At 44.6% G+C, this 26,164-nt stretch overlaps 2 protein-coding genes across 2 annotated transcripts in view; both read right to left on the bottom strand.

Moving 5' to 3' along the window:
* Nucleotides 1-19,311, bottom strand: part of LOC141109904 (uncharacterized) — a 152,217-nt gene extending 132,906 nt beyond the window's left edge. Inside the window, exons 1-13 of the mRNA XM_073601156.1 lie at nucleotides 19,308-19,311; nucleotides 14,053-14,205; nucleotides 13,349-13,564; nucleotides 13,167-13,271; nucleotides 12,939-13,083; nucleotides 9,764-9,978; nucleotides 9,444-9,662; nucleotides 8,968-9,074; nucleotides 8,662-8,815; nucleotides 8,482-8,581; nucleotides 8,200-8,366; nucleotides 5,506-5,739; nucleotides 5,065-5,162 (exon numbers count right to left, since the gene is read on the bottom strand). Of these exons, the coding sequence (XP_073457257.1) occupies nucleotides 5,065-5,162; nucleotides 5,506-5,739; nucleotides 8,200-8,366; nucleotides 8,482-8,581; nucleotides 8,662-8,815; nucleotides 8,968-9,074; nucleotides 9,444-9,662; nucleotides 9,764-9,978; nucleotides 12,939-13,083; nucleotides 13,167-13,271; nucleotides 13,349-13,564; nucleotides 14,053-14,205; nucleotides 19,308-19,311 (1,917 nt within the window). The remainder of the gene's footprint in view (nucleotides 1-5,064; nucleotides 5,163-5,505; nucleotides 5,740-8,199; nucleotides 8,367-8,481; nucleotides 8,582-8,661; nucleotides 8,816-8,967; nucleotides 9,075-9,443; nucleotides 9,663-9,763; nucleotides 9,979-12,938; nucleotides 13,084-13,166; nucleotides 13,272-13,348; nucleotides 13,565-14,052; nucleotides 14,206-19,307) is intronic.
* Nucleotides 19,312-22,086: 2,775 nt separating this feature from the next.
* Nucleotides 22,087-26,164, bottom strand: part of LOC141109903 (uncharacterized) — a 39,036-nt gene continuing 34,958 nt past the window's right edge. Inside the window, exons 20-21 of the mRNA XM_073601155.1 lie at nucleotides 25,016-25,165; nucleotides 22,087-22,337 (exon numbers count right to left, since the gene is read on the bottom strand). Of these exons, the coding sequence (XP_073457256.1) occupies nucleotides 22,087-22,337; nucleotides 25,016-25,165 (401 nt within the window). The remainder of the gene's footprint in view (nucleotides 22,338-25,015; nucleotides 25,166-26,164) is intronic.

The raw sequence follows: 26,164 nt of genomic DNA, 5'->3' as shown, positions 1-26,164 counted from the left end.
ATTATAGCAACGAGGAGGAGGAGGAGGAAAGCCCGGATCCAGGCACGTCCCGATCCAGAAGGAGACGTTTTAAGGCCACAAATATGTCCTTTGGGGAGATGTTGGAGATGGTCGACATCATGAGGAAGTCCGACTATGACGGAAAATATGGGCCTTACCCACACCCCAACATCCGAAAGGCAAAAATCATTGCTAAAGTGATCAAAAGCCTTCACAGGAATCTAAAGATCAGCTCAGGAAGCGGTGGTCGGACCTGAAGTTGAGAGAGCCAGAGCAGTACCGAAAGATCCGGAGAGTGCTGCAAAAAAGTAAGTAGTTGTGCTGTGTTCCTATTCTTTCTGTCTTTATTCCATTCGTTCTGCTCCATATGCTTTTATTAATTGTAACGTTTAAAAGGGCAACTTTAATGTTCATGGGCCCATTATTCGTTCGTATCAAACATTTTTCTTTCGGCCTCTAGAACACCATTGTTTAGGCCATATGCATTTTCACACATTTTTTGGGGCCTACTTGGATGCCAAATATTTGTTTGTGTAGATGGGTTTGTTACTAGAATGAAATGCCAACTAGATTGTGTGTAAGGAGAGGACACTGAGCAGCTGTTTTCACATCTGGACACTGGAGCACTAGTGTGGGACCCCAGAACACCATTGTTATTAGGGGGCCACACAGGTGCTCCAGTGTATACTATAGGGGGGTCTCCATCTGTGAAGCTTGTACTAAACAGGTAAAGTATTGCAGCTTGACAAAGGGCAATAAAAAATATACATCTTGGAACTCGGCTAAAATAGACAATTGTACCCCACTTCCAAGCAATGTTTCCTATTTCTAGTTCTGCCATCAAATATCTGTGTGCTAATTATACCATTTTTGTTTTACATAGGGGAGAAAAGACTCGGAGGACACCCCTCATCCCAGGAGAACACAGACCCCCCACCTATGGAAGAAGGGGAAATACCCCCAACCCAAGAAGAAGAGCAGGAGGAAGAAGATGATATGGTGGAGATTGGCACCACAACAGGTGAGTGTCTGCGACCACAGGCTCAGGTTACCGATATGGATGGTGGCAGATTTTTGATACCTATTTTTGTTTTCTTTATCTCTTTTTAGGTGATCGTGATGTGAGGGAGAGAGAACGCTTTACTTCTGAAAGTGCCCAGATCCTGATCGGGGAGATCATGGGGTGTAATCTCGAATTGCACAACATACAGCAACAAATCAGTGATGTTATTAAAAAAAATAATAACATCATTGATGTTTTGGGGCGAATTTAAAAGGCCACAAAATCACCTTTTTGGATTGTGGTCCAATCTTTAAAATATTTTTGCAATGTTTTGAAAAGCCAAATTTGGAGGATGCACACAGTGTGCCAACATGTGCTATCTGACATCACGGGAGATCAATGGACGCGTTTTGGGGGTGCAACACCTTCTTCAATTATAAAGTAGCGATGAGGAAGGGCTTGCTCCCCCAAAACACGTCCCTTGATCCCCCCTGATGGCAGATAGCACATGTTGACACTCGTAAATTGGTGTGCATCTTCCAAATTTGGCTTTTCCAGGGGTGATTTCCCCCCATCTGAACGCTATATCAAACCCAGTTCATAAATACTGATGTCTGATATAGCCTTCAGGTTTTACCATATGTGAACTTTGTAAGTTCAATTTTTTTGGCTTTCTTGTTGGTTTTACACAGGCCTGTTTTATCAGAAAAGGACATTTCAATTTTTGATAATGCTACAGCAAAAATTGTTATACAACAAACATGTTGGTTCATTTTAAAAACCTTTGGTAAATGCACATGTGATTGTGCAGCTATAAAAAAGTTGTTTACTCAAGAATGTGTGGATTATTGTCTCAACGCTACAACACTTTTGGGGTGATGTAATTGCTGTTTTATGCAAACATGGGGGTTATTTCCTAAGGGCAAATACACTTTGCAATACAAGTGCAGTTTCAGTGCAGTTGCAAGTGCACTTGTAGTGAAATGTGTTTTTGCATTTAGGAAGTACCAGCCAACAGTGTTTTTTATAAGGTTACCCAATCACGACATTTTCTGCACTCAACACATTTCTGTCAGGGTCAGCTAAAACAAACACAAGCAGTAAATGTCCACAAAGAATTTCTTTTGGTTGTTTTTTATTTGAAAAAGGTTTCACAGATTGTCTGGCATATTGATAGCCCCCCTACCCGCAAAGAACTCCAGGTATCGTAACCGGACATCACGGGCATTCAGGGAGGGCAAGCCAGGACGGCCACTTTCAAGCGCTGTCAGTGTTGATGGATTTGGGATTCCGGCCTCAGGCCCAACTGAGCCAGCGTAGTTGGCTGAATGTTTTCTTAAAAAATTATGGAGAACACAGCAGGCAAGTATTATATGGTTCAGTTTATACTCCGCCATATGGATGGGTGTCAGAAATAATCGGAACCGGCTGGCTAGGATTCCAAATGTGTTCTCCACCACTCTTCGGGCTCTGGCCAGCCGGTAATTAAAAACCCTCTGTTCCGGGGTGAGGGTCCTCATCGGGAATGGCCGCATCAGGTGGTCCCCCAGCGCAAACGCTTCATCAGCAACGAACACAAATGGGAGACCTTCAACATTGTCCTCTGGAGGTGGCAAGTCCAAGCTGCCATTCTGGAGATGCCTGTAGAACTCCATCTGGGCGATGACTCCACCATCGGACATCCGGCCATTCTTCCCCACGTCCACATACAGGAACTCGTAATTAGCCGACACCACCGCCAACATCACTATACTATTAAACCCCTTGTAATTATAATAGTACGACCCCGAGTTGGGTGGTGGGACGATGTGGACGTGTTTCCCATCAATTGCCCCTCCGCAGTTAGGAAAGTCCCACCGCTGGGCAAAGTGGGAGGCCACAGTCTGCCATTCCTGTGGCGTTGAAGGAAACTGTTGAGGAAAAAACAATAAACATTACTATTTTTTCACAGAAACATGGCAAGCAGATTAGACACAAACATTATGGGGCAACCTCCAGATAGCATTTATTAAGGGGAATTTAACAACAACAAAGTATAAGGTACACCTATCATATTCCCCCTCCCCCCCTCTCATGGGCCATTTCTAACATTATAGGGGGGGGGGGACTCTTGGACAGGTAACCCTCTTCACTTCATTGAGAGATGAATGATTAAATAATGGGTATTACTTTGAACAGACCCTCCTTAGTTACACTATTGGCAGACCACTGGACAGGTAAGAAGTTTCTGAATACAAAGATATAAATACACACTGTACACATTTGAGCACATTTGAACATTCTGATATTACCTATCAAGATAATAATAGGATACAAAAACTTTAAACAGTACCATTGAAAAGTATACAGGCAGGCCCTTGCACTACATGCTTTGGGGAATTCATCCATAAATCTGAGCACTAAAGAGGTGGGTATAGTGTGTATGGGTTTGGCAAAGTCAGCAGATAGATGATTGAGGATGGAGAATTGTGATCAGCTGACTTAGCAGTTGGGGGGAGGGAGGGTTCCCAAAAATTTGGGGACACCACAAAAAAAAGCCTCTGGCACTCTGCCTGAATTTAAATCAAAAATAACATTTCCAAACATTTTAGGGGGTGTTTGGGGTAAAGCACTACTATGGAGCTGATAAAATACATTGTTAAGTGACTACATGAGGTGAATATAGGGCAGGAGACACCATGCTGGAGAGGTTATTGAGGGGCAAATATGTATGAAGGACCTAAAATAATAATTACATAAAAATCCAGCATGCATGAGGACAAAGGGGACAATCACAGCATATTACAATCATGGTAATTAGGGAATGAGGAAAGAAATACAATATATTAGCAAACATTCAATACAATAAAATGTGATATTAAAGGATAAAAATCTTACCTTCATATACTCCTTCTGCAGGACCTGGATGATGGCAGAACAGGTCTCTGGGATAATGATACCCAGAGCCTGGGGGGAGATGCCTGTCGAGAACTTCAAGTCCTGCAGACTTCTCCCTGTGGCCAAATACCGCAAGGTAGCGACCAACCTCTGCTCCGGAGTGATGGCTTGCCTCATGCAGGTATCCTGCCTGCTGATATAGGGGGTCAGCGAAGCCAACAAACGGTGAAACACGGGGTCCGTCATCCTGAGAAAGTTCCTGAAATCATCAGGATTATTCTCACGGATCTCACGGAGCAAAGGCATGTGAGAGAACTGGTCACGCTGAAGCAACCAATTCTTGGTCCATGAACTCCTCCCCACCCTGTTCATGGACTGGACTTGTGTCAAGGTCAGGACCACAACACCAAGCCCCCGCACAGCACGAACTCTACGAGGAGTACGCATACGAAACATGGCTAGAAAACGGTCGGCTGCTCAGAACGAAGTAACAGAACGCACTGAAGAACAGCAAGGCCTGTGAAGAGCGACCTGAAAAACAGCAACGAGCAGGCAAGATCACACAGAAAACTCCGATACGAACTGACTGCACGCACTGAAGAGCAGATACAAACCCACAAGCACAAACTGAACGGCAGAAAACGATCTGAAAGCCACGAGTCTGAAAAAGCGCGAATCGTCTCTCAACAAACTTTTACTAACACGAGATTAGCAAAAGGAGCCCAAAGGGTGCCGCGCTTGGTTCTGAACCGGCCTTTTCTAGTCTCGTCGTACGTGGTGTACGTGACCGCGTGGTTGTCGATCGGAAATTCCGACAACTTTGTGCGACCGTGTGTAGGCAAAACAAGTTTGAGCCAACATCCGTCGGAAAAAATCCTAGGATTTTGTTGTCGGAATGTCCGAACAAAGTTCGAACGTGTGTACGCCCTATTACTGTTGATATATTATGATACTCATGTTTTGATATGTGTTAATTATCTCTGTAAACAATAAAATATGTTTTTATGAAAATACATTTCTTGTGATGTGACTCACAAAGTCCCTTGGGCTAGAAGTAATTGTGGTGTATATACTATATTGAACTGACACATCCTTCTTCCCTTACCCATCTCACATTGGCAATTTTTTTCTTGTGTATTAGCCATCTAATACATTTCTATCCATAGCCTGTTATGAATATTTACCTCAGAGGGGCGAGACCACAAGGACCCTTGGGTGCAGAAGTATCCATCATCACAGAGGCCATTTGGAGTTGCCAGGCCAGGTCTGTCACAGAATTGTCCTAAAAAAATAATAGAACCCTTGATATTACAGAATAAGATTTAAGCAAGCATTGCCATTAACCAGAGACATATCAAGATAGGTTGGGGCTCTAGGCAAGATAGCAGCTTTGGTCCCCACAGTCCTTTGATTGGCATTGATACGTATTACAGCAGGCACAGAGCTAGGCTGGTGCACATCTTTGACCAGTAGTGCTATCCCCATTGTTTCAACAGGACCATTAAAGGTTGTAGATGGGCCTCCTGACATCTTAATAGGCCTTAGGCTCCTGTCTAAACTGCTTGGTGAATGATCTGGCTCCGTCAATAATTAATGGATCAAATAAAAATTATGTATTACTTTACCTGGCTCACACAAAATGCAGGCTTCGGGTCCAACATTTCCTGTAGTGTTGCTATAGGAACCAGCAGGACAAGGGTGAGGAACAGCAGAGCCAAAAGGGCAATAATGTCCCAGGGGACACACATCTCCCAGAATCCCTTGGATTGGGGTTGGAGACTTTGCAGAATGGGTACAATAATAACCTTCTGAGCAGGTTCCTGTCACGTGTGTCTGTCCAGGTGTGTCACAGTAATGTCCTGGAACAAAAAAGCAATCATAAAAGTGTAAGCAGGTGCAATCTATTTTCTCCACTGCTAGTGGCGCTCAACCGCAGAGGCAATGCAGAGGGAGAGGGAGTCAAGAGGAACATGGTTCCTCCATGGTTTCCTGGGTCACTGGGGCAGCGATCCGGTTAGACATAGGCAGCCCATGTGATTCTGGCGGCCATCTTGGGTGAGGCAATGTCTATTTAAAGACCCTGGCTCCTGAGTTTGGAGCGCATTTAGCGTGTGGTTAGTGTAGGGACAGGTCATCACCTCCCCACTTGGGCATGGGCCGGCCAGGCTGCATTCTGCCTCTCAAGACAAATGCTGTCAGTTCGGCTGAGGCCTGCTCTGCTACATTCTGCTGTTCATCTGTGAGTATTTTTCCAGTCGTGCTGCCTGCCATCGGGCTTGTTGTGAACTGTTATATTTTGACTACAATACAAGTTCTTTCTATTGCATCTGGACTGTATGTGAGTTACTGGTGTTTTGGATCAGAACCAGAACCAAGGTCTAGTTATTTTACATCTGCCCCTGGTCAAATTATTGAATATAGAGCGTGCAAGCGCAAGCAACTCACGCTGAGACACTTAGTTCAGAGCAAAATTACTTTCTGTTTATTATTTCCTCTTTTCACGCTCTATATTCAATAATTTGACCAGGGGCAGATATAAAAATACCAGACATTGGTTCTGGTTCTGATCTAAAACATCTGACGCCCAATCTGGGGCTCAAGGCTACGCCAAAAGACCGAGCGGGGCAGAGACTGATCACCTCTGAAAACGGTAAGACACTTTTCATATCTTGTCTACTGTTTATCCTGTATTTGTGGCTGGTTAATCTCTGTGTCCATATCGGCTTCCTGCGCCGCACCCACCCACAAATATTTAACCACATGCCGACCAGGACATGGCTACAGCGCGGTCGGCTTATTCTGGGGGGGGGCGTCCATGGACGTCCTCAGAATCCTGGGGACCCGGCGCATCACGGATAACGGTAAATTGCCGCTGATAGCGGCCGTCTACCACGTGATCGCTCCGTCAAATGATGGAGCATCACTTGTAAACAAACCGGCGTCATTGCCGGATCCTCCCTCCCCTCTCTGTACCGATCGGAGAGATCGTTTGCAGTGCTGTGGGCACTACAGATCCAGCCCACAGCGCTGCTCAGTGCCCATACTATGACAATACTCTGCAATACTATGGCAATACTCTGCAATACTATGGCAATACTATGGCAATACTATGGCAATACTCTGCATTACTATGGCAATACTCTGCATTACTATGGCAATACTCTGCATTACTATGGCAATACTCTGCATTACTATGGCAATACTCTGCATTACTATGGCAATACTCTGCATTACTATGGCAATACTCGCCAATACTATGGCAATACTCGCCAATACTATGGCAATACTCTGCATTACTATGGCAATACTCTGCATTACTATGGCAATACTCTGCATTACTATGGCAATACTCTGCATTACTATGGCAATACTCTGCATTACTATGGCAATACTCTGCATTACTATGGCAATACTCTGCATTATTATGGCAATACTCTGCATTACTATGGCAATACTATGGCAATACTATGGTAATACTATTGTAATACTATGGCAATACTATGGCAATACTATGGCAATACTCTTCATTACTATGGCAATACTCTACAATAATATGGCAATACTATGGCAATACTCTACAATACTCTGCAATACTATGGCAATACTCTGCAATACTATGGCAATACTCTGCTAATACTATGGCAATACTCTGCCAATACTATGGCAATGCTCTGCCAATACTATGGCAATACTCTGTCAATACTATGGCAATACTCTGCCAATACTCAGCCAATACTCGCCAATAAATTTTAACAGAAACAAAGATTTTTTTTTTTACCAAATTTTCTTTCATTTTTTTCTTTTTTGATTTATAGCGCAAAAAATAAAAAACCCAGCGGTGATTAAATACCACCAAAAGAAAGCTCTATTTGTGTGAAAAAAAGGACAAACATTTCAAATGGGTACAGTGTTGCATGACTGAGTAATTGTCATTCAAAGTGTGAGAGCATCAAAAGCTGAAAATTGGTCTGGTTAGGAAGGGGGTTTAAGTGCCCAGTGGTCAAATGGTTAAGTGACTCTGTCTCTAAAATAATTGTCACCTCTCCTGTGACGTTGAGTAGTAAAGTGAAACCCCTGGTTTTATAAATCACTAAGTGTAGTGAAGGACAGGATCTGGCACTCCAGAAGTGTTGGATTCTGAGGATTATTCAGGTAGAGTTTTCTCTTCACTAATGAAGAGATTGACACCATGAGCAGTGGGGAAGGTAAGAATGAACGTATCCTATTTGTGTGGAACATGTTATTTGCCTCACTGTCAATTACACCTACATAAAGAATAGAACGTTATGGTTACTACTTCATGTCTCTCCAAAGGTTACCTGGATCGCATGGCAGGCAGTCCTCCAACCGATGGCTCCCTCTGTGTGGGTTATATGTGCCTCTGGGACAGGGAAACTGGTCAGAAGTGAGTGTCCCTGCAGGGCAGTAGAACCCAGGGTGGCATTTATTACCTTCCAGTGATGAGGTGTTTCCGGGACAAAAGAACCTGCAGCCAAAGAAAATGCTGACCAGTCATTACATATGTGCACATGGCTGGTAACAGACATTCAGGAAACATCATTAGGCCTCTGCCAGATCTCTGTAGTAGAACTGATCCTTACCCTTCCATACAAGGATTGCACACAACTTGTCTTTCTATGGGGCTGTATGTTCCTGCAGGACATGGATGAGGAAAGACGGAGGCGGGAGGACAGAAATGACCTGAAATATTCACAGAACAGGTTATTGCTAAACATTTCTTTCAATGTTCGTATTGACAATTGTAATCACAAGCCCTTTACCTGAAGGACACGGGCCCCCTGCAGGGCCCACATAGAGTGGCTGGGGAGAGGCAGAAGATAACACACAATAGAAACCTTCATAACACAGCCCAGCTGGTGTCACAAGGCCGGGGGCATCACAGAAATGTCCAGGTGAGCATGGAGAGCATTCAGACTATTACAAAGAACAAAAATGTTAGCTTCATGTTTATACATAATTTACAAAAGTCGTGTACTGTATGATGATCCTGTGTTGAATTCTAAATATGGACTGTGACAGCAAAAGCTGTGATGATTTACATACATAATCACTACCAGTTGCTCTACCTCAGAATGTAGCTTCGTTCTTGAGCTGAAGGTGCCAACTGGACAAGGAGTGGGGACAATGCTGCCCGGTGTACAATAATGACCAGATGGGCATGGACCAGCAGATCCTAAACACAAAAAAACATGAATACCAGTCTGTTAATCCATGTGTGAAATAGATAAGCAAGTGCCAGAAGAAATAAAGAACTGGCTGAGCTCTCACGATTCTTGGCTGCACAGTCATAGGGTTTTGCCAGCAGTGGGATGGTGGTGTCTGCTCCACTCTATAGAGCTTTACTTAAAATATTACATTTTACTGAAATCTTTTGCTCTGCCTATACTAATCCTTGTAAATCTGTGGCCTTCCAAGAGCTTAAGAACTATAAGTCCCAGAATACTCCACCCACCTTCCTAGTAGTAAAATTATGCCTTTAAGGCTAATGAATGGAAGTCATGCATGGCAGTATTAGTATGATTTTTTTTTGTGATAAAGTCACCTGGTAGCCCCAGTTCTGGATTTGGCAATTGGGATCCAGAAGTGCAGTAATAGCCTGCAGCACATTCTCCGCTGGTACTGGTGGCATTATGGAAACTGCAGTACTTGCCACCGTCGCACAATCTGCAGCCAGCAGCATTTTTTAGGCCCAGCTCTGGGCTGTACGTCCCAGGAGGGCAAGCCATCCAGTCTAGACCCGTCTCTTGGGGACAGAAGAAACCTGCACAGACAATTGGTGTAAGACTTTATGCTTTGGACAATAACCAATAACCAGAGTGGACACTGCAAAATAATGACAGTGTAGAATTTATGTCCACTTACCTCTAGGGCACAGGTGGGGGATCATTCCTGGCAAACAGTATTTGCCAGCAGGGCAGATGTTACATTCTGTAGCTCCACTCTGCAGAGTATAAGTTCCAGGTGGGCATGGTACAGGACTGGCAGATCCAAAAGGGCAGTAATGACCAGGAGGGCACAGGCCTCCAGAATGATCATTGGTGGGAGTTGATATTTCAGACCCTCCAGTGCAATAATATCTGAAATACATGAATTTTCAAAATGCATCATTCATCGGCTTATAGTGAAGGAAAAAGAGGGTAAAGCACTCATGCACATACTGGGGTTGAGTTATAAAGGCACGTTTACTAAAGGCAAGTGCAGTTGCTCCAGATTTTCCAACATCCCATCATGTGCAAGCAAAATTGCAGTTTATTTTCCTTGCATGTGATTGGGTATTCTTTGCAAAGTGAAGCTTTACCTCATTTACTAAGCTCTGGAGCAAATGTATCACCTCTGTCTGTAGTCTAATAAATGACACTTATGCCCTGTACACACGATAGGATTTTCCAATGGAAAATGTGTGATAGGACCTTGTTGTCGGAAATTCACATCACACATTTTCCATAGGAATTTCCGACACACAAAGTTTGAGAGCCTGCTATAAAATTTTCCGTTGTCGGAAATTCCGATCGCGTGTACACAAATCCGACGCACAAAGTGCCACGCATGCTCAGAATAAATTAAGAGACGAAAGCTATTGGCTACTGCCCCGTTTATAGTCCCGACATACGTGTTTTATGTCACCGCGTTCAGAACGATCGGATTTTCCAACAACTTTGTGTGACCGTGTGTATGCAAGACAAGTTTGAGCCAACATCCGTCGGAAAAAAATCCATAGACTTTGTTGTCGGAATGTCCGATCAACGTCCGACCGTGTGTACGGGGCATTACTGTGAAGACACCACATATTCCACAATCCCTGGGTCTCTATGTCCAGTGCAATAGGTCTAACAAGCTTCTTTGATAAATAAAGAGCATCTTTAAAGCTTGTTAGACATATTACACTATGGCGTTTTTATTTGCATTCCCCTGCGGTAATGTCTGAGGGTATTGCTGCCATTAGTGGAGTTGTTGCTTTTTATGAGTTTCCCATACACAAGCAGTCTCTGTATGGATGGATGACATTCGGCAAACAGTGGAAATCTTAAGGTTCATCTGGACATCATTTGGCAATATGCTTGTTTAGACCTGTCTATAAAACTTGAGGGTCAATGGCTTCTGGTAAGCAGGTTTGCCCGGTCACAGCGGTGTTGTGTGCTCATCTATCTCACTAAACTGGTGTGGGGATTCTACGCTACATATCTAGAGCTCATATATGGACTTTGCAAATGTTATTATTATGGATCTCTCATATGGACTTTTATGATATTTTCTTAGCGCTGCATTTTTTAAAATATATTTTGAACGTTATAGTTCGTAATTAATCCATTAATGCTGGCTGCTTTCATCTACCCAAGCGCAGATATTCTTTGATTTGTATTGATTATTGTGAACAGTTTGTGATTCCTGTAGAACACGATGGGGTTGATTTAAAACTGGAGAGTGCAAAATCAGATGCAGCGCTGCATATAAACCAATCAGCTTCCAGGATTTATTGCCAAAGCTTAATTGAACAAGGTGAAATGAGAAGCCGATTGGCTACCATGCACAGCTGCACCAGATTTTGCACTCTCCCGTATTAGTAAATCAACCCCGACGTGTTGACTATTTTGGTGTGTGTAGCACCCTCTAGTGGGCGATACTAGTAGAGTAGTGTAAGGAAATTTAACTTTACATGAATGAATTCAGCTTTTAGCTGAGGATAGATGAAGTTATCTACCGCACCTAAACTCAGACAATGCTTTCCTATGGCCCCATTCACACACTGCGTTTTGCGATGATTTTATTACATGGGGTTTTGTGCGGTTCAAAAAAAAATTGGACGGCGTCCAGGACCGATTTTTCGCAGCTATCTGTACATAACCGCCGGTAATCGCAGTGTACTATTTCACCTGCGGATAGCAGCGGTAACAAGGAAAGAAAAACAACAGGAAGCACATGAGAAATGGCAAGAATGTTCCACCGCAGTTAAACGCAGCCGCATGTAAAAGCACATAATCACTGCTAACCGCAATCTACAAATGCAAGTGATCGCTGTGCCTGAAGTCTTGGGATTTCAAAATAACAAAACATGCTTTTAACAGCGGCAGGAGAGTCGCCCGTGTGAAAGAGGCCTTCTAGTTCAGGGCTGGGTGACTCATCCTAGCAGCTCTCTGGTGCCTACCCCTGGTCTGTAAGGTTGGAGAACCTTCTAGAACTAGAGGGTGGGGGGCCTTAAATATTTATGGGGTCTCGCCCAATCCCCAGCGGTGGGCTGACAGGGGACTGAGACAACCTCATAAATAGACATGGGCCATTCCAGCAGGGGAGTCAGGTGGGAGATGGAGATGGAGTGCTGAGGAGTGGCTGTCGGTAGCCCTTGAGAGACCCCTTACTGAGGGGGGGGTTTACCTTGGGCTGGGTGCTCAGGAAAGCTGGCCCGGCAGGATTCACAGGAGGCAGTGGAAGGATTCGTGCCGGAGAGGCAGCAGAAAGAAGCAAGGTGAGATAGTGAGTAGATCAGCACGAGACAGGGACAGGGAAGAGACTGCACTCATAAACAGGTCTCTCTTGAAGACAGCAAATTGCCAAGTCTTCATTCAACCTTGGCCTAGGAGGTCTCCGTGGTGTCAGACAGTCAGCAAGGGGGACTGGGAGGAAGATCAGCCAGGAGCGGCTGGTGGCAGCCAGGTGGGCTAGCTTTCTGCAAGCAAGTGGAGCTGGGATCAGTGTCCACAGGAAGGCAGAAGGAAGTGTGTTGCTGTTTCACTTACATTAACGGCTTTGTCAAGAGGCTGCCAGTCTCTGACTGTAATGGGCCTTTGCTGAACTAGCTAAAACTGTTAGTTCCTCCAGAATGAACAGCAGAAGCTGCATCAAAAGTAACCATGTTTGTGCAGGTGGATTGAAGGAGAGGACTTGAAGGAGAGCAACGAAGTGAGTCAACATTAGAAGAAGACACACAAAGAACACCCTCAGCTCTTTAGTGTCCAGATTACACTATTTTAGGAATCAAACAAAATAGCATGGAAGCAGTTATACAAATTTGAAATAACAAAGAGATCTCTCTCTCTCTCACCCTGGGGCACACTGCCCTGAAAAGGTGGTCTGACCACTACTGTTACAGTATTGCCCTCCAGGACAAGGCTGGCATTCTGTTTGGCTTCTCAGACCTTCAGAATCTGACCAGGTGCCAGCAGGACATGGCAGTGGTGAATGTGTTCCTAGAAATGAAAAAATATAATCATATATAAATAATACATCCCCTGTGTTTGTGGAAGGGAAATGTTTTTTGTCTTCAAAATACCTTCAGGGCAATAATGTCCCCGTGGGCAGAGTTCACCAGACAAGCCGTCTTGTGGGTGTTCCTCTACAGCCCCCTCCTTGCACCAGTATCCCGCAGAACAGTTCCCTACAAGACACATTTTAAGTCTGGAGACTTCATACTATTAGTATCTGTTAATTGAAATATTTTTCTACTAATCAAACCTGTAGGCTCTGCTTGTCCTGGGTATCTGCAGTATTTGCCAGATGGGCAGAGTACACATTCTGTGACACTGGAGACACCACGTCTGGGCCCGTATGTTCCCGGGGGACAGCTGTACTGAGTGCTGAACTGTGTTCCTGAAGGGCAAAAATGCCCTTGTGGGCACATAAACTGTGTGAGGGTACTGACGGGCACCTCTCCAAACTCACAATAGTACCCTGAATGAAAAGCAAAAAAAAACCCAACAAGTTAGTAAATGTAGGAAGGCATAAAAAAAAAAACAAATTTTGAATTATTTCAAATACGTGTCAACACAGGATAGTCATCAAATATCTATCGTCTGTATTTAGAGAATACCCTGATTTTTTAAATTTAATAGTGATACAACAATTAGTGCAGCATTTCAGTTCATGGAAATAAAGGTGGACAGTCATTGCTTGTTGGACACTGTGTGGGAGAGATCTAGCATTGCAGGGAGCAGAGCTACAGTGAGTGATAACATGGAAAGTTTCCTTCTTCACTTGGAATGTGTATATTTAAATGATCACTGCCTCTGGTGATTCATTGACTACTGTAAGAACAGATGATCACTTAGTAGCGCTACATTTGTTAAGAGCGGAAACGTTTTGTAAATCAGTAACTGTCCCCTCCCTGACAATACCAATCGAAGGAATACCTGTTCACATAGGTACACAGCAATACATACCTGCCTGGCAGAGCTGGCACATGGCTTGTCTCCCTTCATTCTGGTAGAAGCCAGATTGACAAGGGGTGGGCTCTGAGCTCCCTTGTGGACAGTAATGTCCAGGCGGACATGGGAAGCTATCACGCAATGCCTGTCCTTCAGGGCAGTAATAACCTGTGAGAAACAACTGAGATGTGTTAATAATATTTTACTCTAGAACAGGGGTAATGAATTATAAATCAAGGAGGTCTGAATCTCATGTTTGTGATATGACTCAGAAAGATTGTAGTCATAGTATGTCTATCAAAAATACACCAGGTGTCCCCATCAGAGTGCCCCCTTACATCAGGTGCCCTAAACAGAGTGCCCCCTTACATCAGGTGCCCCGATCAGAGTGCCCCTTTACATCAAGTGTGCTCCTTTACAACAGGTGTGTCCATCAGTGTCCCTTTACATCAGGAGTGCCCCTTTACATCAGGTGTGCCACCAGAGTGCCCCATTACATCAGATGTCCTCATTAGAGTGCTCTTTTACATCAGGTGTCCCCATCAAAGTGCCCCCTTTCATCAGATGTCCTCATCAGCGTTCCCCCTTACATCAGGTGTCCCAATCAGATTGCCCTTTTACATCAGGTGTGACCATCTGAGTGCCTCCATAGATCAGGTTCCTTCATCTGAGTATACCTATAGATCAGCTTTCCTCATCAGAGTGCCCTCTTAGATCAGGTTCCTTCATCAGAGGGCACCTATAGATCAGCATAGTTGCCAACATTGTAAAAAATTTTTTAGGGACACTTCTTTGGCTGTAGGCGGAGTCTTATTATAATTAGGGGGCGGGGCATGCAGGAGCTCCGTCCAGCCACCCAGCCATGTTCCTGGTCTTCTTAAAAATAGGGGGCACCTATAGATCAGGTTCCCCCATCAGAGTACCCCCATAGATCAGGTTTCCTCATCAGAGTGCCCCCATAGATCAGGTTCCTTCATCAGAGTGCACCTATAGATCAGGTTTCCTCATCAGAGTGCCCTCTTAGATCAGGTGCCCCCATTAGAGTGCCCCCATAGATCAGATTCCTTCATCAGAGGGCACCTATAGATCAGGTTTCCTCATTAGAGTGCCCTCTTAGATCAGGTTCCCCCATCAGAGTGCCCCCATAGATCAGGTTCCTTCATTAGAGGGCACCTATAGATCAGGTTTCCTCATCAGAGTGCCCTCTTAGATCAGGTTCCCCCATCAGAGTGCCCCCATAGATCAGGTTTCCTCATCAGAGTGTCCCTATAGATCAAGTTCCCCCATCAGAGTGCACCTATAGATCAGGTTTCCTCATCAGAGTGCCCTCTTAGATCAGGTTCCCCCATCAGAGTGCCCCCATAGATCAGGTTCCCCCATCAGAGTGCCCCCATAGATCAGGTTTCCTCATTAGAGTGCACCCATAGATCAGGTTCCCCCATCAGAGTGCACCTATAGATCAGGTTTCCTCATCAGAATGCCCTCTTAGATCAGGTTCCCCCATCAGAGTGCTTTCATAGATCAGGTGTTCCCATCAGAGTGCCCCCTTACATCAGGTGTTCCCATCAGAGTACCCTTTTACATCAGGTGTGGCCATCAGAGTGACCTCACAGATCAGGTTCCCCTATTAGAGTATCCTTCTAGATGTGTGCCTGTACCTGATGGATATGTTGCTGTAGTCAGGCTAGCAGAGGGCAGACGCTGGAGAAGAAGTAGGGTGCAGGGGGCAGTAGCTGGCAGAAAAGCTTGCCGCAGGGGGACAGGGTACACATGTGACATCATTGGTTACTAGGACAGGTCTGGGTCCAGACTGCGGTCCACCATTTAGTGACCACTGTTCTACAATATAACTATAGGGCTGCAGAGCTGTCCCCTAGCAGCTCAAATTAAAATGTGCAAAAAAAACATTTTTTTCGTACTCGCTGTGAAAGCCTTACATTAATATTCATTGAAGGACACGGCACTGTAGATTGACCTAAAGGTATACTGCCATTTTCTAATGCTTTACTCCCATATCTTCTGTACAGGTCAGTTGCAGCAGAAAAGTAAAGTGGTATGAGGAAAGGCTTCCCTACAACAAATGCCCATTTAGCTGTGGCAAGAAGCCAACCAAAAAAAAGATTACCTATAGAAAGCCATAAAAGAGTACGTATATAGTGCATCCGGAAAGTATCCACAGTGCTTCACTTTTTCCACATTTTATTGGACAGCCTTAGTCCAAAATAGATTAAATTCATTATTTTCCTCAAAATTCTACAAACAATACCCCATAATGACAACATGAAAGAAGTTTGAAATCTTTGCAAATGTAAAAAAAAAATAAAATACGGAAAAAATCCTGTGTACATAAGTATTCACAGCCTTTGCTCAATACTTTGCTGAAGCACCTTTGGCACCAATTACAGCCTCAAATCTTTTGGAGTATGATGCTACAAGCTTGGCACACCTTTATTTGGGAAGTTAATCCCATTCTTCTTTGCAGGACCTCTCAAGCTTATTTTTTGCGCTATAAAAAAAAAAAAAGCAACAATTTTGAAAAAAAAAAAATATTACTTTTAACTTTCTGCTATAAAACACACCCAATTAAAAAAAAAAAAATGTACAAAATCAAAATTGAATTTCTTCATCAATTTAGGCCAATATGTATTCTGCTACATATTTTTGGTAGAAAAAAATACCAATAAGCGTATATTGATTGGTTTGCGCAAAAGTTATAGTGTCTACAAACCATGGGATATTTTTATGGCATTTTTATTTTATTTTATTTTTATTTGTAATGGTGGTAATCAGCGCGTTTTAGCGGGACTGCGACATTGCGGCGGACAAATCGGACACCTGACACTTTTGACACTTTTTTTGTGTCCAGCGACCTGCGACATTATTATGCCCTGTACACACGATCGGACATTGATCGGACATTCCGACAACAAGATCCAAGGATTTTTTCAGACGGATGTTGGCTCAAACTCGTCTTGCATACACACAGTCGCACAAAGTTGTCGGAAAATCCGATCGTTCTGAACGCGGTGACGTAAAACACGACGTACGTCGGGACTATAAACGGGGCAGTAGCCAATAGCTTTCGTCTCTTAATTTATTCTGAGCATGCGTGGCACTTTGTGCGTCGGAATTGTCCACACACAGTCAGAATTTATGCGAACAGATTTTGTTGTCGGAAAATTTTATAGCAAGCTCTCAAACTTTGTGTGTCGGAAAATTCCGATGGAAAAAGTCAGATGGAGCCTATACATGGTTGGAATTTCTGACAACAAGCTCCGATCGCACATATTCTGTAGGAAAGTCCGACCGTGTGTACAGGGCATTACAGTGATCAGTGCTAAAAATATGCACTGACACTGTACTAATGACACTGGCAGGGAAGGGATTAACACCAGGGGCGCTCAAAGGGTGTCCCTAGGGGGTGCTTGCTAACTGTGTGGGGAATGGACTGACTGGGTGAACACAGAGATCCGTGTTCCTGCTTAGCAGGAACAGAAGATCTCTGTGTCCTCCCCCTGTCAGAACAGCGATCTGCCTTGTTTACATAGGCAGATCACCGTTCTGCCTCTCTGGGGAATGATCGCGGGTGGCCGGAGGACATCGCAGATTGGCTCCCCCTCTGTTCAGTGGTCCTGTGCGCCCACAGCATCTATTGCACAAAATACAATAGAGCTGCCCTGCCTCTCGTGCCCGCGATCGCTCATGGCCAGCGGTCATTGCGACCGTCGGCCACAAGCATCGGCATCCCCGCAGTGCAGAGGGCGCATGCCCGCGCCTGCTATCCCGGTCCCACGATCCAACGTATAGCCACGACGGCTCGCGGGATCATGCCGACCTGCCTCAGTAAAATGACGGCGGCTGGTCGGCAAGCTGTTAAAGTCGTTCTTAAGACAAAACGATTTTTAGGTAATAAACATGCCACTAGCTTTTGCTGCCCCCACCCATCCTTTCCACCTCTAAACCTTACCTGCCTCCTCTCATGATCCAGCGATGTCCCTGCTGTAGCACAGCTCCCCTGACTTCTCGGTCTCACAGGAGACCAAGGCAGGCAGCAGCAGGAGCCATAAGTCCCTGGTGCTGTCAGCCAGACCCTATTAAGAGAGAACGAGGGGCGCATGGGGGTGGTGCAGCGGCAATAATTCACATAGGCAGGTGCGAAAGAAGACTATATTGAAGTAATGCATTAACAGTTCACAACAAACCCAGTGGAAAGGCTACCCAGAACGGATGTTACCCTACTCTTTCCCTCCTCGTCAGGAACTTTTCTCTATCACTAGTACTGCCTCTAAAAGACAGGGAACTTTTCCCTTCTCTGCCCACTCACAAAATGTGTGCCAGGGCCTTAATGGAGAAGTACAGCCAAAGCTTGTTTGGCTGTATTTCTCTTGTGGATCACAGGAGTGCAGTTCGTTTTGCACTCCTGTGACCCGTTTTCAGCAGACTGCAGGCAGTTTGCTGTCGGCTGATGTCACAGAGCCGGTGCAGGCTTGGGAAACATTGCGACCATATGGTCGGAATCCACCCACATGCCTGGATCGGCACCCAGCTCAGCCTCCCAGGGAGCCATTGAGAGTCTGAGCTGGCCGCTTCCGCCCCCCTTCACAGCCCAGCACTCCAGTGAGCGCTGGGGGCAGAGCAGAGAGCTGATGACTGAGAGTCTCCAGCTCTCTGCTCAGGGAGCTCTGAGAACCGAGCGATCGGCGGTGTTAGCTCACTCGGTTCTCAGTGTTAGAGGTACCAGGGACAGATGCAGCATTGGACTGATGCTGCATCCACCTAGGTAAGTATGGTTCCTAAATAAAAGGAAAACCCATACTTCTCTTTTAAGTAGGCCCTGTCTGACCCAAGATGGCTGCCGGAGTCACATGTTTCCCCAGTGAATCAGGAAACAACAGAGGAACTGTGTTCCTCTTGAATTCCTCTGTAGCTGTGGTACTGCTGCGAAAGATCGCCACCTGCAGTGGAGAAAGTAGACTGAACCTGCCTACAGGTGTGGCTAAGTCATGCTATGTGTGTTTATGGATGCACACAGCCTGGCTCGGGAGCGCACCTATACGGGTGCACCTATAGCACACAGATTGTTATGGAGGCACTCCAAGGGAGCAGGAAAGGACAGCGCCAGCGGGGGGGACCATCAAAGAAGAGGTGATATTGTGCAATATTGTTGCACAGAGCAGGTAAGTATAACCTGTTTCTTATTTTAATAAATCATCAACTAAAAAAAAAAGCAGGGGCAGGATATACAAATTTAGAACCTTGAGGATAATTACCCATAGCTCCCAACTGTCCCTGATTTGGAGCATTGTCCCTCTGTCCCTCTTTCCTCAATTGTCCCTCATTTTGGTCTGATCTATATAGTTGTATATAAAATGCATTTTTTATCTTTCAATAAGTGTTTCCCAGTGCTAAACCTTTCATCTAATTTCTAAATTGCTACATTTGTAAATTTTAAAAGCCAATATAAAGGAATAGTAGTGATAAGAAAAAGCCCTGGTGGATTTATTTAACCATTTTTTTGTTATTTCTCCTTTAAGGGGGTGTGGCAGGGGGCGTGTCCTATGCCTACATACGTTTGTTAGTAGGTGTCCCTCATTCTCATCTCAAAATGTTGGGAGGTTAGTAATTAATATAAAGACGAAAGTATAATAAAAGAAGAAAACGATGTAGAAGAAATTCAGAATGAATGCATAGAACACTTCCTAATTCACACGACTATTTATGGCCTCGTGTTTCTCACCTTCTGAGCACTGTCCTGTAGGTGACGTGATGCCAGGACTCTGACAGTAATACCCTGGAGGGCAGAGTTTACATCGAGACACATTGCCTAAGCCGTAGTCTGCAGAGAATGTACCAGCTGGGCACAACTGTGGATGAAGAGACCCATTTGCTAAAAACAAAGGCAGAAGATGAACAAGTAGACAGTGGCTGGTCAAGGAGAAGCAAAATATTAATGGCATTGATTGTACTTACGGCAAAAGGTGCCAGGTGGGCAGACATTGCCCTGAATGGAGTCTGTAGGCTTTGGAGTTGTAGCTCCACTTATACAGAAATAGCCAGCGGCACATTCACCAGATGGAAAGGCAAGACCTTAGACAAGGCACAGAGCAGAGCAAGGCATCAAGATATTACAAAAACAAAAACTAATAGCTGGGAGAGTGAGATGCTTTTAGTTTGGAAACACCTGCCTTTTTTTTCTTCACTGGGGTTACGCCACCTGCTGCTGGGGGGGGGGGGTTACATGCGCCAATATTCCTAAGGATTTTTTCATTGGAGGAACTCCCAAGCATAGAGACAGAACACATTTTTACCGATCTTGACTAAAGAATGAAGGTACAAGTGGAAGCAGAGCCCCAACTTTATATATTCTTTAGAATCTTACTGTTCATCCAATAAAAATGTGATAACACAAAGCTTTTATGACTTGCTGGCCCTGCCAGTATCTAGGTATAAATGGAATGACTCTCCAAAGAAAACCATTTCGCAGGCAACCATTGTTAGTGAAAAGTTGAGAACCCATATATATCCTTTACGGGGGTTAATGTTTCATTAACCACTTCAGCCCTGGAAGGATTTGTCCCCTTAATGACCGGGCCATTTTACGCGATACGGCACTGCACCGCTTTAACTGACAATTGCGCGGCCGTGCGACGCTGTACATAAACAAAATTTATGTCTTTTTTTACCCACAAATAGAGTTTTTTTGTTGGTGGTATTTTATCACCTCTGTAGTTTTTATTTTTTGCTCTATAAACAAAAAAAGAGCGACAATTTAAAAATAAATATTTTTTTTTTACTTTCTGCTATAATACATAATCCAAAAAAAAAAATGTATTCATCAGTTTAGGCCGATATATATTCTTCTACATATTTTTGGTAAAACAAATCGCAATAGGTGTATATTGATTGGTTTGCCCAAAAGTTATCGCGTCTACAAACTATGGGATATATTTATGGAATTTTTTTTTTTTTTATTGTTTCACTCGTAATGGCGGCGATTTTTAGAGGGACTGCGACATTGCGGCGGACAAATCTGACCCCAAATGACACTTTTTGGGGACCAGTGACATTATTACATTGATCAGTGCTATAAAAATGCACTGATCAATGTATAATGTCACTGGCAGGGAAGGGGATAACACTAGGGGGCGATCAAGGGGTTAAGTGTGTTTCCTCAGCGTGTTCCAAACTGGAGGGGGGGTGGGCTTACTGGAACATGACAGAGATCACTAGAAACAGTAGATTTCCATCATGTTATCTGGCAGAACGGGCAATCGCCTTGTTTACATAGGCAGTTCCCCGTTCTGCCTCTCCTCACCGCAATCACGGGTTGCCGGCGAGACCCGCAGGCACGTGCGCGCCCACTATCTTTCTTGCACGGACCGACGTACAGGTACGTTGGTTCGTGCAGGAGAGCTGATCTGCCACAGTATATCTGCGTGAGCTGGTCTGCAAGTGGTTAAAGATGATGTTTAGTTTTATTTGTTTTTTTTTCCCACAGTCAGCTAATTATCAGAGAAGGGCAGAAACGTGCCAGCTGACAAATGTAGAAACCATAAGTTCATTCAAGAACGAGGGTTAGGCTCGGTTCACACAGGGGCAACTCGACTTACAGCGTGACTTTGCAAGGCGATTTGGAGGCGACTGCAGCACGACTTCAGCGCGACTTTGCGCCACTTACAAAGTGACTTAAATTTGCCTCCAGGACAGGCGACTTTGGCTGTGGCCAATCACAGAATATTCAGCCCTGTGGGAGGGAGGGGGTTGCTTGGGTAAATCATTTTCTTTTTCCTGTAAAGTCGCTTCAATATAGATGGAGATCCGACTTGGAGGCAACTTCCATTGAAATCTATGGGTACAAGTTGCCTAGAAGTCACCTTGAAGTAGTACAGGAAGCTTTTGGGAAGTTGGAGCAACTTCAACAGTGTACATTGAGACGGCTCTCATTCACTTCAATGGAATTTCTTATGTCCAGCGACTTGGGGTCTGACAAGTCGGATCCCAAGTCGCTGTAGTGTGAACTGGCACTAAGAGTAATGCACATCTTTACACTTATCTCACCATGCTCTGTAAAACCTGGAATTTATCTTTAATGAGTTTTATAAAAAGTTTTATCCACCTACCAGGCTCCTCGCAGTATGATCCTGGAGAACAGGAAATGGGCTCAGTGGCTCCTCCAGGACAGTAGAAACCAGGCAGACACTTCCCCCCTGTGGCCGTGGCAGGACACAAGCAGTTAGCGCTGGTGTAATTGTCCAGATCAAATGGCTGAGGGGTCCAAGCCGCAGAAACGCAAAACCAACCTAAACAAGCGAGAGAGAGAGAGAGAGAGAAAATGGGGCCTATAAAACCTTTGGCTGGATCTATAGTGCTATTTTGTTATTTACTGTAAACCTGGCAGGAGAGAAACAAGGATGCCGCTATGATGCTTTCTTCTTCTGTAAATGCATGCTGATGGTCAGGTTGACTTTATTTTGTCACATAGTGGTTGATTTATTAAAACTGGAGAATGCAACATCTGGCGCAGTTGTGCGTGGTAGCCAATCAGCTTCTAACCTCAGATTTTTCAATTAAGTTTTGAGCTTTACGTGATGGAGCGCCGGGTGCACCCACGATTTTCCCTTGATTTTAAGATAGTATTGCAACTGTGTTCAGATTGCTATAAATGTGGCGTTAAACTGCATTTTTTAAATGTCAGTTTTGCTTTAGTAAGTTATTTACATTTTATAGATGTGTCACTTCATGAGCAGGTTTAAGGACATCCACAAAGCATGTTATTTAAAAGTACTTTGTATTTTTAATGTTGACCCTACAGCATTATTAAAATCTCTGCTTCCCTTTGGTGCATGGTTCCAGAGCAGTGCCTAGCTGCAGTGAGGTAAAAAACATTGTACCACTTGTTGTGTCCCCCCTCTCCCTAAATACTTACCGGAGTCCTTTCACGATTTAGCGCTATGCCTGGCTGCATCTCTTCTCTCCCCTCTTCCCGGTCTCACAGGTGACACAGGCAGCAGCGGGAGTCATTGGCTCCTGCTGCTGTCAGTCAAATCCTGTGAGCAGGGAGTGGGAGGCCGAGCCACGCTGTGTGTGTCTATGGGCGCACACAACCTGGGCCTGAGAGCGTGCTCGCATGTGTGCGCCCATTGCACATGGCTTTCTATGGGGAAACATGCAGGAAAAGAGGTGCACACATCGCAGATGGGGAACTCCAAAGGAGGAGATAAGGGACAGCTCTGTGCAATACCATTGCACAGAGCAGGTAATGATTACAAATTTTTATTTAACTTAAAAACTGTGCCTTTAGAATCACTTTAACATTTGGCAATTGACTTTATTGGGGTTCGAGTCACGTTCTGCAAAGCTCGAACTGAACCCAGGTACGTATGGCTCATCGACCTAGTGCAATTCCATTATAAGCATTTATTAAAAGATAAAAAGTGACGCACATAATACTCACAAACGCATGATGTATACACGCATATCAAAATGAAGACAAGTCGCCTCCAGGACCGCTAAAGGGGTTCCAATAGTGCAAGGAGACCAGATGGCATCCGTAATGGCTTGGCTGACACGTTTCGAGGGAGAACCCTCTTCCTCAGACCCCTTTCAAACTGGGGCGGTTTTCAGGAGCTTAAGCGCTGGAAATAGCCTCTACTAAGCGCCTGAAAACTGCCTCCCATTTATTCAAGTGTGACTTTTCATACTGGGGCGGTGCGCTTGCAGAACATTCCAAAAAGCAGCATCTTTGGGAGTGCTGTGTTTAGCGCTCCCAAAACCCCCTGCCTATTGCATTGAATGGGCAGCGCTTTCAAAGCGCCTGAAAATGTTTTGAAAGCGCCGCAAAACTAGAGTTTTTAACCCCTTCTTTGGGGTTAAAAGTGCTTCCCGCTAGAGGCCGAAAAGTGCCGCTTAAACATTGCTAAAGCACTGCTAAAATGAGCGGTGCTTTAGCGGTAACACGACCACTGCCCCAGTGTGAAAGGAGTCTCAGAGCCCCCTGTGGCTCTGAGGAAGAGGGTTCTCCCTCAAAATGCATCAGCAAAGCCATCACAGATGCCATCTGGTCTCCTTGCTCTATTGGAACCCCTTTAGCGGTCCTGGAGGCGACTTGTCTTCATTTTGCTTTGATATGCGTGTATACATCATGCGTTTGTGAGTATTATGTGTATCACTTTTTATCTATTAATAAATGTTTATAATGGAATTCCACTAGGTCGGTGTGCCCTTCTCTTGTTTTCGTTGTTTTTCAGTATACAGTATTTGGATACCCATGGTCCTGAGAGGGCAGCTTAGAATCTAGGCTTTGACAATAAGGACTAGACACACTTCCTTCCCTTGAGCATTACACGTGCAGGAGACTTTCTTTCTTGGACATATGGCTCATCCCTATACTGCACTCATTGATGGGCAAGAAATCAGTCACAGTGGAACCTTGATTTACGAATAACGCGGTTAACGAGCGTTTTGAAAGACAAGCAACTTTTAAAAAAAATTCTGACTCGGTTTGCCAGTGTTGTCTCGCAAAACAAGCAGAATTCAAGCTAATGGGCGGTGCAGTTCCGCATTTGGCCAGAGGTGCGGTGGCGCCAGGGACACTCGGAATGGTTCGGAGCCGTTCGGAAATACTCGGAATGACTCGGAAGTACTCGGAAACACTCAGAAATAGTCAGTTCTCAAGTGCTTCCGAGGCTTTCCGAGGTCAGCCGAGCTGTCCCTGAGTATTTCGAGGCTCTCTGGTGCCCCCCCACCTCTGGCTAAATGCGGTATTGCATGTAATAGAAGTCAATGCGGAACAAATTATCTTAGTTTCCATTGAATTCTATGGGGAAACTCGCTTTGATATGCCAGTGCTTTGGATTACAAGCATTCTCCTGGAATGGATTATGCTCGTAATCCAAGGTTCCACTGTATTTGGCAAAAAGGTTCGTAATGGCAGCTCCCGTATTACTTTCAGGACAGGTTTACTTCACATTTCACTCACCAGGATCACATTTGCCAGACATAGTACCAAGACCTTCCAAACCGCAGTAATGTCCAGGGGTACATGGCAAACAGCTGTCCAGGCTGTGTGTTCTCGGGTCGGGGTTGTAGTAGCCACGGGGACAGGGAAACTGAGCTCCATGCTTTGTTCCTGAAACAAAAACACATCATCAGAGAATGTATAGCTGCACTGCACACAGCCAACAACGTGCTGCTTAGGAGATTTATTGCTTCTCCAAGCTAACCTGTGCTTTGTGGCAATGGAGGCCTTTATTTTATGTACAGCTGCATAAGAGGCAGCTCACACGCCAGAATCCGAGGGGGGCTTCATCATCTGCTTTGTGACCACCTTCCTCACTATAAGACAGCAGGAAACTCTGCACTCCCAGCGGTCTTCCATCTTTGGTCTGTGTGTGCTTATTTTCTGTCTTATTTAAAGTCTTCTCATTATTACTCATTGCGATTATTACTCAATAGGAGTATTAAATATTTAAGCCTCTAATGTTCCTGGTAGTTGCTTGGTTTTATTGTTATATCCTTTTTTTCATTTATTTTATTACAGAAGAACATTTAAATAAAATATTTAGCAATCAAAGTTATGCTAGGGGAGCAATGCATGTGGAGAAAGAATGCTCTTAAATATAAGCATTTAAATCTGACTTTTGGAAAAAATACTTTACAGAGATCCTTTTATGCTTCCTGCTGATAACTCTCCCCTGTAATTGCAGCAAACGCCAACCCATATAGATGTACTTGTCTTACAATTGTACACACCTGCAATGGATTACCCCCAAACCCAACAAGGACTATATTGTTTCACCCACTTATGTGCCTGTTGAGTTATTTAAAGGAACTCCAGGCACATTCAGTAATAATTAGGCACAGAGAATGTGCTGTCTAGAATAAAAATCAATATGATTTTTGTACTCACATTAAAGCTTTTTTCTCAAAGCCCATTGACACAGCTTATTACAGGGTTTCCCAGGCAGGGTTCCATGGAACTCTAGGGTTGCTCTAGAGCAGGGATCTTCAAACTACGGCCCTCCAGCTGTTGCGGAATTACACGTCCCATGAGGCATTGTAAAACAGACATTGCTAGGCATCAGTGGCGGCCCGTCCATTAGTGTCATCCGGGTGCTGCCCCCTCTCT

Source organism: Aquarana catesbeiana, linkage group LG10 (genome assembly GCF_042186555.1).
Source record: "Aquarana catesbeiana isolate 2022-GZ linkage group LG10, ASM4218655v1, whole genome shotgun sequence".
Classification (NCBI taxonomy): domain Eukaryota; kingdom Metazoa; phylum Chordata; class Amphibia; order Anura; family Ranidae; genus Aquarana; species Aquarana catesbeiana.
The sequence above is the reverse complement of the archived record's forward strand: the minus strand, read 5'-3'. Positions and strand labels throughout refer to the sequence as shown.